This window comes from Thalia democratica, chromosome 8, assembly GCF_965202585.1.
Source record: "Thalia democratica chromosome 8, ktThaDemo2.hap1.1, whole genome shotgun sequence".
In the NCBI taxonomy this organism is placed as follows: Eukaryota; Metazoa; Chordata; class Thaliacea; order Salpida; family Salpidae; genus Thalia; species Thalia democratica.
In genome coordinates, this window is record NC_139172.1 from 14,538,656 (window position 1) to 14,553,782 (window position 15,127).

Below are 15,127 nucleotides of genomic sequence, written 5' to 3' on the forward strand. Positions count from 1 at the left end.
AAGACATCTTAATAAGCCTTTCAGTCACTTATTAGTAGGAAGAGCTTTCTAATGATCGCATTAAATTGCAATCTTCTATCTTCAAAGACTAAAAAAAAAGATTTAAGCAATATTTTGAGAAACCTTAGCAGCTAAAGAAAGTTAAAACCAGAATTAACTTAACATTTTTGATCAATTATTTTTTTTTTCTGTTTATATATTACTACTATTATGATTTTTTTAATCATTTTTAATCATAACTGATTTTTTTGTCATTATTTTAGTATTTTTTGTACATAGTTATTTTGTTTTAACTCAAAACGCATAGGCAATTTTAGCTGGTAGCTAGCTTATTGTTACTGTTTTTTGTAAGTATAATTTACTTTAAAATGTTTCAAGTCTTTTAGAGCAGCCTAACTAAATAACAATTTGGCAATGAAAAATTATAGTTTAACTTGGAGGTTTTAAGTTAAGTATAGTATACATTACATTTATTAGCTTAACTGTTATTAACCTACTAATTGCGAAATAATAGCTTAAACCAAACCTAGTACGGTTAGAATCGTTAGTTTCGTACGGGTGTACAACTATTCAAGTTCTGACAAAAGTTCTTGAAAAATTATTTAAGAGACCAATACTTAAAAAGTAAAAAAAATAAAAAACGGTTATAAACTTATTAGTTATCTAAATTTTTTTTTTTCACTTTTAAATATTTTTAGATACGACTAAAAAAAGTTATAAATAAAGTAATTTAAAGTAAATTCAAAATTCTCTTAATTTTTTTTTTAATTAACTTTTTACTATCGTTATGAATTACATCTAAAACCGCTTTTTTCTTATTCCTTTTAGTTTTTTTGCAGACATGGTCTCTAAACATTTTTTATAGAATTTGAATAGAATAAACTTTAATTGTCATGTAATCAGTGTCGTATATTTGTTGAATTTTACTTTAACTTTAAAGTTGTTTAGTAATTACACTTTTTTTAATTGTTAGTCATTTCTTTTATACTTTTACTTAGCAAACTAAAATGAAACTTAAAATCAAACAAATCAAAATTTAATCTTCAAAATTTGTTTTTGCTTTTAGTTAAGAAAATAACAAAGTAAATAAAGAAATAAGTTTGTTCATAAACTTTAAATATTTTAGGTCATTAAATTTACATAAAATTTTATTTTTTTATTGATCTTTGAGTTAGTATGAATTTTCTAAGCAAAACTTGGTTATAAAAACACTTGTTAGTTTAAATAAGTGTGGTAACAAATCTTCACACCTTTATGAATAAAAAACTTGACAAAATATTTTTTTAAATGTTTTTCTATTTCTTGGTTTAATAAAGTTTTTGTTTAAATATGTTATCATAAGTAGTTAATTTTGTCCAAAACACTTTATAAACACCTTTGCAAGTTTGTAACTGTGATAAGGTATTTTTACTTTTATGTTTTTATTTAAAAATATAAGATTTTTAATAAAAGTGAAAGTACTTACCTGATAATTCGGAAAACAAATTTTCAAAGGTGAAGTCTTTATTTTGCTCCTAAATAAATCAATTTTGTTAAGAAATAAAACCATTGATGTAGTACTAAACCATGAATTATTGCATATGGAATCAAATAATCTGAAAAGTTTCTTTACATTATTTCAAGCGTAAAGTTTTTACATGTTTATTTATTTCTTAAGTTCATACGACAAAAACTATCGACGCTTTTTAGTGGTAAATTTGAGTGGCAGTCGTTAATAAATAAGTGTGCAAGTTATGCTTAGTTTAGTTTAGTCTTTGAACGTGCTAAAAAGATTCAATTAAAAAAAACAGCCAAAAATTTTAATTTTTTTTCTAATTGTTTAATTTTAACATGTTTCAAAGATTTTTAAAAATTAAAGTTTCTTAAACATACATAATTGTCTTAAAACTACGAGATATAAAGTACGCCTTATTAGAATTCTGTTATGTATATTTTGTTTTATGTACTTATATATTTTAATATAAACGTCACTTACAGACCTTATAAACCTTTTGTAAGTAAAATTTTCCATATAAGGATATAGTAAGGTTTTATATCTCCTATGTTCACGCCTTAGTTTAAAAAATACCCTTTTAAATTCTTAAATATTAGTGAATGTAGGTTTTTCGATTTATTTTAAACAATAATATTAGTCTTTTTAGGATGTAAAAAACTAAAAAATTAAACACTTTTGTAAATTACTCCTCAAGTTTAACTAATATTTTAAGTCAGATAGCTTTGTGTTATTGTTTTAGAAGTTGTTCGTTTGTAATGCAAGTTTGTATTTGGCGATAAGAACTTCACACTACGTCAGGTGTCGGCAGTAATTTGGTAGTTGCAGGCCAGGTTTAAGGTTTACATGCTCACAAGTCGCATATTTGTGTTTCGAGAAAAAAAACATTCTTGAAGCCGCACATTTACCCTTTGCAAGCTACAGTTTGCTGATTTTTTTATTGCTGATGACTCTGCACTTGTAGCTCACTCTGCCTAAAATCTTTTGACTTTATTTAATCACTTTTTCAATATGTCAAAGTTTCCTTACAATTAGCCTTAAAAAACGTAATTTCCTAAGCGAGGAAACATACATCCTATTACCAATCCAGATTTTTAGTTTCTAAAAAAAATATATGTCTTTATCAAATGCATTTCATGATAAAAAGATACATTTTTTATTGGTAAAGCTTTAGGCACGTTTGCTCGTCTAAATGCAAACGTTTAGGACAACCAAAAATTAACAGACCGTCTTTGTTGAAAATATAAGAGAATAAATCAACACGTTTCATCAAAAATGCCTCTGTTGTACCCTTAGAATTGGATGGCAACAAATGATAATTAACGAAGAAGTGTTGAGACGTAATAGTCTTATCACTATGCTCTTAATCCTAACCAGTGCTAGCTTTTCTGGTTTGTTTTTTTTTAATAGGATAGGCAATGAGCGAATCCTAAAGTCTCTGTTTTACATCAAGTTGATCGTTAACAAACATCATTTTAGACTCGTCTGCAAGTGTAACCCAAACAGTTTAAATTTCAGCACAGATATATTGGAGGAGCTCGCTAATGACCGCGATTTAAAATGAGATATAAACGACTTACTAAAAACTAGAGAGGAAACAAACTTTAAGAAAACAAAGTAGTCGAAAAAACAAGAATTAAAATGTACAGTGTTTTATTTATTTGTTATCATTATTTAACTGTTTGTTTATTAACTATAATTTTCCGCATCAATGTTTTTGTAACTAGTTTTATTGGTGTGTATTCTGTACATAACTAACTTTAAAAAACAATACAAGCCGCATTCAGCTAATAGCTTGCTTATCATAATACTATTTTATATACGTGAAACAATTGATTGTTTGTGAATTAAACCACATTAATAATTCTGTTTTACTTTTTATAACTTCTAATTGCTACTCATCAAAAATTGTTTTATTTTACAAAGTAAAACTTACTCGTAAAGTTTTGAAATAATTTTTATTATTGCTTAAATAGTGGTAACTCATATTTGAGAAATTTTAAATCTGTAGTTAACTTAAAATTTCTTACTATAATAGAAAAAAAAATCATTAATTTTGACATCACTTTAAGTATTATTTTCCTAAAATTTAAAAATTTATTTTATGTTTTCAAACCATTAATATTAGTCCTAGTTAAAGAACTAGCAGATTTTTTGACCTTAAAGCTAAAAAATAGTTGGTAAAAACATATTTTTTTATCATCAATGTGAATTAAAAAAAAATATTTTTTAACTAAAAAACAACTTTTTTGCGTAATGTTAGTATGTTCTACGAAGTTATTTTTTTGTTTACAATTATATAATTGTAATTCTAACTAGCTCTTTTAAATACAGTAGATTATAATTAATTATAGATTAAGTTGTTGATACTCATAACAAAACTGCATTTTAAAGAGTTTAAGTTTTTTTATTATAAGCTCTTGTACAGTAAAATAAAGGATAAAGGGTATAGTTTATAAGTTATTTATTAATGAAGTTTAAACATCATAATGACTAAAGTTTTCATAAACTTCTTTAGATTAAAGAAACATAGACATTTTAAAGATGTAGGAACATTACTTTAAAAAAATCAAAAAAATATATGATACAATTGATTTGTATCATATTGTAAATATTTTCAAACTAAAAAGCTTATTTATAAACTTTCAATTCTAATACCAAGAACAAAAAATAACAATACTTTTTAATAATATTTAGATTTTGTTTTAAGATTACTTAGTTTTGTTGTAATTAAAATATTGTTGTTAAAAGGCTTTAAAAAATACTTTTTTCAAAGTATGTTATTTATTTTAGAGCAACACTAGTTTCTTACGTTGAAAACCTATTTTAAGCTTTATCTAAAAATAGTAAACCAAAACAGAATATTGTATAATGTTAAAAATTAAACAAGTTATGCAATAGTTTAGTATTTACAGTTTTTTACTTCTTTCAAAAAAAAGTTAATTTTTATAAAATTAACCTGATAGATTCGTGCATTCTGTTAGTTTCTTCATCTTCAGCAAGAAGCTGGTTGTATGCAGACAAGGCAACACAGAATATGATTGCTGTCACGTCCTCAAAGCAATGAATCCACTTTTTTCGTTCAGATCTTTGACCTCCAACATCTATCAATCGGAAACATAGTTCCTGATAAGTTTTACTTTAATAAGTTTTTAACTACTATTTTGTTATTTAAAGCGAAGTTTTGCAACACTTTTTTAGTTATGAACTTAAAGTTAAAACATTTTTTGGAAAAAAACTAAAATGTTCTTTTTGCATATTTTTTATAATTAAGTATTTAGGATAAGCATTTTAATTTCTAGTTTACTTACGTTTAAGCAAAGACTCAAGTGTAATGATGATTTATTTGTCAATCTAATAAAGTTTAAATTCTGTTATAGTAACAAAATAGTTATTTAGAATACGAAATTAAATAAAAGGTGCGCTATAAGCCAATACCGGCACTGCTCAAAACTAAAACATTAACAAAAATATTTTATGGCTTTTTACTAAACATAAAAATTGCTTACTTACGCTAATTATCTAATTCTTTATTATTGGAGTATTCTATGAGCTTCTTCGCAAAAAAAAATACTACTATTTTTTTTATGAAGTGTTTGTATTCTTAATTTAGCTTAATATAGAAAGTAAAATTTTCTGCAAAATATTTTTCGCACCTTATATTGAAACGAAATTTCAGTTATTCCAGTAGTTTTCACCCTAGTTCTAAGCAGGTCTTGTTCACTCGGGACATAGTCATCTTTACTTAGTCTGTCAATTTCGTTCAAAAAATAAGCAGCTGAGTCGTTTAGCTGAAACTCGTTTCCCCTGGCAAAGCATTCCTGCACGCCTGCATCCTGCCATATACGCTTGAGTGCTGCTCCAATTTCTTCTGTTACCTTAAAAAATCAGCTTGATAAATATTACTGTTAATCAATTTTTTTATAAATTATTTTTGTTAAGATTTTGCAATTTGTATAACTTGTACAAAACAACTATTCAAACACAGTGGTCCAGGATTATATTGTTGTCCGAATAAACTTATTTGGTTTAAAAGAAAAAAAAAGGATTTATTTTTTTAAACTTTTGAATAATATAGACAACTATTCTTTTACATCATACTAAATTTTAGTATATTTATTTTTTTCTTATCTTTTTTAAACCTTAAAATTACATTGCTTATAAAGAAATTAAAAATTATTACTCGGTCGTCTATTATATAATAATGAATATAATTTGTTAAGTTTTTGGCAATTTTTATTAAATTTTCGGACTTTCTTTGTAATAGCATTTTATCCATAATGAAAGTTATGTTTTACTCAAATGAAAATACATGTAACCATTAAAAAATGAATAAACTATAGATACCTTCTAATTGTTTTTTGTGCAAGTTAATCTTTTTTATTGCAGATGATCTTCGAATTATAACTGATTAGGTGTAATTATGTATTATAAATAGAACAAAGACTTTATTTCAAACTTAAAAATGCAGATTACAATATTTTTTAACAGCAAATTTTATAAAATGTATCCCAAAAAAAAAGAATCAAAGTTAACGTAACAACTCAAAAACACTACATGATATGTTAACAAAATAACAGCTCAATATGTCTGATAAAAAATAGCAAATAATCAACTAAGGATTATTAAAATCAAATAATTATAACTGCATCGCCTCAAATTACAAAAGTAGGAATTATCTCACTTTACATTGAGAATTTTTTTCTTGATATTTTATTTATGTAATTTGAACTTTCAAACTTTATATCCAAAATAATTTTGAACCCTGTGTAGTAGATAAATAAAATCAGTTTTAAAATTTAACTGATATAAGTATGATCAGTCTTTTTTCTTCAAGGAAAAAAAAATTACAAGAAGAAGAACCAAAATAAATAAATCATTCAAGCTACTTGTTTGTTATTTTAGTGTAGTTAATGAAATTATAAACCAAGAAGAAAATACATGCATACTTAAATTATTGAATACTTTGCTGCTGCTAAAAATAGATAATACAAATAGCTAAAAACTACGCATTTGGAATAAAAATATACAATGTTTGAGTTTTTGAGACTAAAATTAGCAACTAAGTTGTTTAACAAACCATGATGAATAAGTTAATAATATTTTTTTCTACTAAAAAATGTTTATTTAGATAACATAAAACTTATCGTGAAGCATAACTTTTTCAAACTTATTAGTTTTACTATTTATATAAATTTGGATTTAATAAAAATTTATCAAAAATGTATTTTAAAGCCAGTAGAACATTATTAAACAACTTTTTTGTTTTCCTTTACGTCTTACTTTTATTTTTAATGACTAACATAAGTTTTTATCTAATTTAGGTAATGAAAATAGTAAAAAATGATTATGCTTCTGGTATGAAATAATCAAGCATTCGTTTATTTTTATTAATTGCTTGTATGCGGTATTTTAATAGACTTAACTTTTCACACTTTACAAATAACTGTGACTAAAACTTTTAACTTAAAGATTTTTTTTTGCACAATTTTAATAAAAAGTGTGTTATCACTGCATGCTATAACTTTTTTTTAAATAGATGTAAAGTATACTTTAATTCAATCATTTTTGTAATAAAGTTAAGAACAAAACTTATCTAAATTTGTTCTTGCTAAAAAAAATGTACTTTGTGTTTATAGTTGATTACTTTTTTACTACGTATTTTAATATTATCAATCATTTATTACATAACTTACTTTAGAAGCTATTAAAGTTTTAACAAAATTTCAGTTTTACATTTTTAGTGTAATTGAGTTTAGCAAATAAAAAAATCTGAGTGAAATCTTAAGCTGAAAATTTCTGTGGATAAATTTCAAAAGTTTATTTTTTCGATACAAATCAAAATCTTTTAGTACAGGCATATATTTAGTTACGAATAATTGTGTTTTTCTAGTTTTTGTTTTAATTAAATTAATAGTTTTCAAACTTTAACAACAATAAAAGTTTTATCAATTGTGTTTTAAATAAAAATCTAGAAAAAAAAAGTACCTGTTTATCTTTTTTTATCCAGATAATCGTTTTTTTTTGGAGCAATATCAGGTAGTAATTTTTTGTTAAAAACCATGAAAAATTAAACAAAATACATTTTTTCTAAAGCACATGTAATTAAAACGATATGTTACAATTTATTAAACTTTAATTGAAAGATTAATATTTCTATTTCAATTTGTTAATATTTAAGATGTTTCATGAAAGTATAATAAATATATAAAACATACATATAAACCATGTTTAAAAAAAAAACTTGTGAATTCCCAATCTAATCTGCTTTTAAGAACTTTAAAAATGGTTATTACACAAGAGAAATTAATGTTTTAATAAGTTAATTAAAGTTTTTTTTTATTGATTGTAAACACATAAGGAAATGTCATTAAATCATCATTAATAAATTACATTAAGTTTATAAAGCTTAAAAGCAAATACTAAACGGATATAAATACTTAAGTTAAACTCTCAATTTAAATGTTAAATAAAATTGAGAACTCAAATAAAAGAAATGAAAATAAAGATTCTGAATTTAAAATAAACGTATTTCTTTGTTATAAATGATTTTGATAAAAATCAATCTAATTACATTTTCAGTTTAAACATTTATCTAAACCTGTTGTTTAAAGTAGCAGGTATTTAGTTAAGTTTGCTGAAGGTAATTTAAAAAGTAAATACACGAAACGTTTTTCACTGAATATTCTTCAAGGCACAAATTTAATTTTGTTTAAAATACTTGCTAAGAAACTAAGTAAAAGTGTGGGTGTAATTTAATAAGAAGATATTTTACTTTTATTTTTCTAATTGTTTTACTGGTGTTTTTTTTTTCTTTAAAAATTTATTTTTTATAATTTTTACACTACTAAATTTGCATTAAATGTATTGTTTTAAAATATAACTAACATTTTCATGTGCAAAATGTTTAAATCAAGTTTATAAAAAGAGTTCATCTATTATACATAGTTTTGAATCTATATTATACTATTTTATTAAAGTGGTGTTTAAAACTTTTAATAATCTAGATTAGCATAAATTAATTTTATTTTAAAGGACAATAAGCAATTAAAATATGATATACTTTAATATAAAATTTAAATTTAAAAATCTAAATACTCTACTAAGCCTTATTTACGTATTAAGGTTAATTTTAACCTAAATTATTATGTCATTTCGATCGTATTTGTTTGTTTTTTTTTTAGCTTCGGGAATTTCACAGATGTGTCATAGCATAAGATTTAAGAGATAAATTATTCTTAAATAAGTATTCAAAATTAATTTTTTGAATTGAATGAACGTCAGTCTATCTAAATATATTTTATAGTATAATTTTTGTTAGTTATTTTTGCTTAGAATACGTTTGCTTACATATGAAAACCTTTTAAATTTAATTCTGAACTATTTTTATTTGAGTAATTTTTAATATTCAAGTTGTGTATTTTACTGTTTCAAAAAACAAGCCTCTATGTACATTTCTTGAAAAACACTAGTACTGTCTTATATAAAAGTTTATTTTTGTAGCATTATTAATTCCTAAAGCTATTTATATTCTATATTGACTCTTTTTCAATTTTTTTTTTGACATATACTAATAAATTATGTTTAAAAAAAATAAGAAACCATATCATATATTTAATAATTAGCATAAAGACTTTTATTTTGTTTGTTAAGGAGCTTTGCATAGCCTTCGAAAAGCTCAAAGACCCAAGCTTTGTTTAGTTTTATAAAAAATTGTTAGTATTTAAATACAAAAATCAAAATAATTTTTAAAATAAAGCATCTAATATTCTTTTAGTTTAGTAAAAAGTGATATTTTAGTTATATTTTTAGTTAATTATTTTCAAAAAATTTTCTACTACATTACAAACTTTTCTAAAAAACCTTAAAGTCGTTTAGCGTTTTAGCTGATGCCATCACGATGCGCATGTCATCTTCCCTATCCTCCGCCCAACGAATATCCAAAAATTTCATGGCGTTGCTGATGGTTAGCAAGGATTGAGCTATGTTGGCAAAAACTATGTGAACGAAGTTTTTTCTTTCTTGTACATTGTACCCCTTCATGTACAATATTTTCATTTGTTTGGCTATTGTGCTCTTCCCTGACTCTCCAGCTCCGAGTAGAAGCAACTTTACCTAAATATTATAAAATAAGTTTTATTTTATTGTTTAAAATTACTATATTGTTATAACATAAAAAACCTCTTAATTTACGATTTAATTAAAATTTAGCTAACAATTATAATTAAATATACAATCTGTTGTTGGTATTTAGTACAAAAAACTATTATTTTTACTACAGTGAATGTCTTGTTATACATATAATTTTTTTTTTCTTTTCTCTTCTTTACACTTAAGTTTTTAGTGTTAATTTTTATTGAAAGTTTAAAAATTCTTTTTAATTCGCAGTTTAAGCTTTATATGCTTCTAAGCTAAGACGTATTAAGATAAATAATACTGAGTAAAAGCAATCACAAGTAGAATAATATCTTTGTTTTCATTTATTGTTTATACTAAAATATAAACAATTTTATCTAGATTTATCTTTTTACCTTGACTTTATTAAGTTGTTAAGTTAGTTGAAAAAGACATTTTTTAAAACATAACTAAAAGACTTTTTTTTTTAATTACGACAAACTAAAGTCAAACCTTATAAAAATAGGGTTTTATTTTTAGTAATGCGAAACTACATTACAACTTAGTTGAATTGCAATCTGCTAAAATCAGTAATTTCTAACTATTTCTTCAAACAACAGTAAATTATTACTTAGACTATTACCTAATAAAATTGCTATACAATTGATTAAAAAATGTTAAAAGGTTTGACAAAAAATAAAGCATAAGTAGTAGTGTACTTTTTTTCATAATTAACTACAAAACCATTTAAAGTAAATATTTTTTAGTTTAATTTCATTGCGACGCTCACTATTTTTACACTTTAACCTACAGATTAAAAGCAAAAAGAATTCTAATAGTACATTGTGTAGATTTAAATTCATACAATCTTACGTTCTTTTTCAATTTATTGTATCAGTTCAGTAATATACTTTGAATCATAATTTAATATACTCTTTTTTTTTTTCTTAAATTAGCTACTCAAATTAATATATCTAGCCATAAATTACAAGTTTTGTTCTTTGCTGTTTTTTTAACTCTGATCAAGTTAAGTGTTATATGCAACAAGAAACAAAACAATATGGAATACCGAGTATTTGATTTAAATAGATTTAATCTAAGTTTTACAGTTACTAAAAATAAGTTGAATGTTTTTACTAACTTTTTACTACCGAGTAGATGATCAAATAAATTTAATTTAAGTTTTACAGTTACTAAAAATAAGTTAAAATTTTTTAACTAAATAAAAAATTGATGTACAGTGCTTATTCACTTATCCGGACGCTCACTTATCTGGACAGTTTCGGTCACAAGAAAATTCAAAAAAAAATTTATACAGAACATTAAAAATTTTGTTTGATACAAATTTTAAACGTGAAAAAACTAAAACAAACGTATATTTTGTCTTGTCAAAGTAAAACTTCCAATAAGATCTAGTTTGTTAGGAGTGATATGTTTCCGTTAAACGGACTTTAAACTTCGTCAAAGTTTTTCTTTATGTCTTTTTTTTTTCTTTGTTTAAAAGTTTTTTTTTTTGTTTACAGAGATAGGTTGCCATTATTTTTCGTTTGTAAAAATAAGAACAACTTATATTTTCTCTTAAACAAAAATTAATATTTTTTAAAAATTGATAGTTAGGGCAGGCGGAATTACAAATGGTGAATTTAACTTGCTTGACCCTCAAAAAACGTATATCGTTGCAGAGAGTTAGTTAGTCTGATGTTTTTCTACGTTAGACAAAAATAATTTAATTAACCTAAAAATTAGCTTTTATTATTGTTATGTATCATTTTATTATATATTGCTCACAATTATTTAATATATATTTTTTTTTACCATAGCACTTTTATTATGCACTGCATTATATGCAGCAGTTATATTTATATAATAAAATTGATTTTTTTGTAGTTATCCGGATTTTTAGCTATCCGGACATGTTTATAGAAAAATCTTGCCCAACGTGTCCGGATAAGTGAATAAGCACTTTACTATGATGATTAATGAAACTGTTTTTTTTAATGCAAATTAATGACATGATATTTAAAAAAGTTTTACCTCCTTGTCATAATCCTTTCCATCCTCTCTTAGCTGTTTGTCTATTTCATTTGATTTTAGGGCTCCATCTGAAACAGGCGCAGACAAACCGCACCCCATAACAAATCAATCAATAAAAATATAATTTAATTACTTTTTTCTTTAGTACCTATATTGGAATATTTAAAACAAACTAACATTTATAGTACATTTGATATTTTATATCACTAGTTTTTATTCGTTGTAAAAACACGTTTCTATATAAAATTTTTGAATAACCTAGTTAAAGAAAAATATTCAAACATAACGGAGTAATTAATAAACACCTTAACAAGAAAAGTTAAAATTAGGTGTTATTTGAGTTTTTGTTTTGTACTTAATTACTCTTAAACTCATACTAATAAATAAACCAATTTACTATATTTTAGAAATTTTCGACTAGATAGTACTTTTAATTGAAAAAAACAAGTAAAACAGTATAAAATTTAGACTTTAGATTTAAAAAAGTAAAAATAAAGAAACTGCTTCAGATAAATAAAGTACAAACTAGAAACTTCAATATTTATGTATATGTTACAAAACATACATAAAACAGTTATTCAAATGTTTGTCAAAAATCAAAAAAGCTGTTTTTTTTAATTGTCTACTACCATATGATAACAAGCAAAACATAACTTTAGTTTGAAATAAAATTATTTACTTTGATTTAATTTGTGTCACAATATTATCTTATCTATAATTACCCTTTTCTAAAAGTTATTTGTTTTAATTGCTCTTTTCGTCTTTAAAATGAAAAGAAACACGTATAAAAATAATTAACTTGTCTCGGCTTTTTTTTTTTTGCTCCTTTATCAAAGCAGAGAAATTACAAATGAAGTTCATTAAATCTGTTTTAAAATTTCTTCGTTTTTGACCTTTATTCGCTAACACTTGACCAGAGTTTCTTAAACTCATTTACTAAATCGCCCCCTTTTCAAAAATTTGTAAATAAATGATAATCAAAAGTTGCTTTTTTTAATTAAGTAGTGCAAGCTCAAAAACTAAATATTGATTTCAAAACATAACTTACAGAAAATAACTCAATTAGTTACAACAACTTTTTTATTCTATTGAAAAATTGACTTTAGTATAGTTTTGTTTTTTAGTCCAACTAATAGACTTTTCAAAACAACTGAAAATATTATGAGGTGATAGTTTATAATAGATAACATAGATTTTTATAAACAATTTATGGTACCTAATAGCATATATTTCAAGTTATGGTTAGAAGGATTCCATTCATCTGTGATCTATGTAGTTGTTAAAAGAGAAAAGATATGAATAAGAATATGTAATTTACTTGAAAATAGTAGTCCTAAACACTTAAATTTTTTTTCTATGTTTTTCGTAAACAAAATGGACTTTATTTGTCTAAGTTTTACCTCAGGGTCAAAAATTCAATAGCAAGCTATAAAGTAAAAGTTTTATGACTGCCAGAATTTTAATCACCCCCCTTTCGCCCCTTTACTAATTATTGCCCCCCCCCCCCCGACTTACTAAAATTGCCCCAGGGATACCGCCCATTTTAGGAAACCCTGCAATAGACACTTGAAGATCAAAGTTTAAGAAACTTTATCATTTACAACCGCTAGATTTACGTCAATCTACTACTCTTGCAATTATACTGGGACATAATGTTTACTTATATATTATCAATATACAGTTTTTGCCTAGTTAACACTGTAACACGGATTAGTATTTTATTAACTAATATTTATACTGCATTTTTGCAACATACATACTGAAGTTTGGTATGTTTGATTTCAAGTTTAAAAAATCCTTTTCAAGTACTATAAGTGTTTTATTAAAGCTTTGCAAAACTATATCTGATTAAAAAATTATATACCCATTCAATTTATGTTATAAAAATATAAAACGACATCAATTTATTCTACAAGTAAAAACAGTTGGGTCACACATAACGTTGTGCTTATTTAAAATAATTCGATTAATGTTTTAGTAAAAGAACTTAATACAATTTAAAATTTTTTATTTATTTAACGTAATAAACTACTAATAAAAAAAAAAATTGTAAACTTTTATACGACATTTAAAATAATTAAAGAAAAATTTTCGAACGAAATGTAATAATCATTAACGTTATCAATGTCGATAAAATTTAAAGATATGTTGTCGCAGTATTCACGCGATAAATTTATTTAAAAGCGGATTTTGTATACTGTTTTACGCAGTTTTCGTGACGTGCTTCCAGTATTGAAAAAAAAAACATTTTTTTATTGTTAGGAGTTAATTTCTTAACAATGAATACGTACGAAAAAAGAAGTTTTCTTTGATTTTGATATAAAATAAACATCATTTTGAAAGTTATGAGCATTCGGCAGTTATTGGTGTGCTTAAATTTTAGATGTATTTCAAACACGTTAAATTCAAGATGCTTTCTTAATTAAGTTATAAGATACTTATTATAACTGTATTATCAGTTTTGTTTAAGTGTAGTTTTAGTATAGTGTGATGTAGCTATAATGTATCTTTGTGTTTCTTTCGTTTATGTAAATAGAAAATAAGTTTTGTTCCATTGTTGTATTAATCTGCTATACTATACTATTCTTTTTACCCTTTAAGAACTTCTCTTATTGAGATAATTTCCTTATTTTTAAAATTAAACAAACTTTTTTTACCTTTTTTAATATCATTGCAGTATTAGCACACTTGTACTTCTTATAAACAAGTAACAAAAAAATCAAAGCTTAATTAAATTTATCTTTTTTTTTGTAAATATCTTTTAAAACTATTTATCTTTTTTTTAAATGGTTAAGTTAATCTAAAGAAAATCTAACCTATTTCAAATATATTAAATGTCATTAAGTTTAAATGTCAGTTTATTTTATTTCAAAAGTTAAGGTTAAAGTTTTTATGTTTGTTTTAGAAATCTATTATAAATTGCATTAAGAACTTTCTTTTTATCAAAGTAAGCAGATGAATTATTTATACTTATTTTGAATGTCATTATAAGCATTAACGCATGTTTACTCGTTACTAATATTAGAAGTATATAACTTTTTAGTACTACATACACAATACAAAAATCTAAGAAAGGATTCATTCAAAAACATCTTTTAATAAAGAAAACAACAAATAAAATCGATTTTGGCTAACACTTATCAACTACTTTTGTTAGCAACATATTTTAATATTAAATTTTGAGTAAATAAATAGTTAGAGGTTACATCATAAAAAACAATCAATTAACACTAATTAGCATAACTGAGCAAAAATTTATTATACATTCACAATTCATAAACACATATTTAAGAATAGTTGATCAGTAATTTAACTACGATAAGCAACAATAACAAAACAAACAATAAAACAAGCGACAAAGTTCGAATAAAACTAAACAAAGTTTAAAATTTCATTCTATTCCATTCCAACTTATAACAACTTATAAAGATTAGAAATATAAATGTATTGCTGCTTGCACAAATTAGGTTTGAACGTTTTTATAAA

At 23.8% G+C, this 15,127-nt stretch overlaps 1 protein-coding gene across 1 annotated transcript; it reads right to left on the bottom strand.

Annotated features, from left to right (window-relative positions):
* Positions 1-4,438: 4,438 nt before the first annotated feature.
* Positions 4,439-11,740, bottom strand: LOC145842924 (G protein alpha o subunit-like). Its single transcript, XM_082950400.1, has 4 exons — positions 11,642-11,740; positions 9,356-9,607; positions 5,149-5,370; positions 4,439-4,618 (listed from the first exon to the last, which is right to left on the bottom strand). Exons 1-4 carry the CDS (start codon positions 11,738-11,740, stop codon positions 4,439-4,441), a joined length of 753 nt encoding a protein of 250 aa, XP_082806526.1.
* Positions 11,741-15,127: the final 3,387 nt, after the last annotated feature.

Excerpts from the sequence above, each read along its gene's own strand:
- LOC145842924 (XM_082950400.1), bottom strand. The coding sequence starts at position 11,740 with ATGGGGTGCGGTTTGTCTGCGCCTGTTTCAGATGGAGCCCTAAAATCA. Across the intron at positions 9,608-11,641 it reads GAAAGGATTATGACAAGGAG|GTAAAGTTGCTTCTACTCGG; the intron begins GTAAAACTTTTT and ends TATAATATTTAG. Across the intron at positions 5,371-9,355 it reads AAACGCTAAACGACTTTAAG|GTAACAGAAGAAATTGGAGC; the intron begins GTTTTTTAGAAA and ends TGATTTTTTAAG.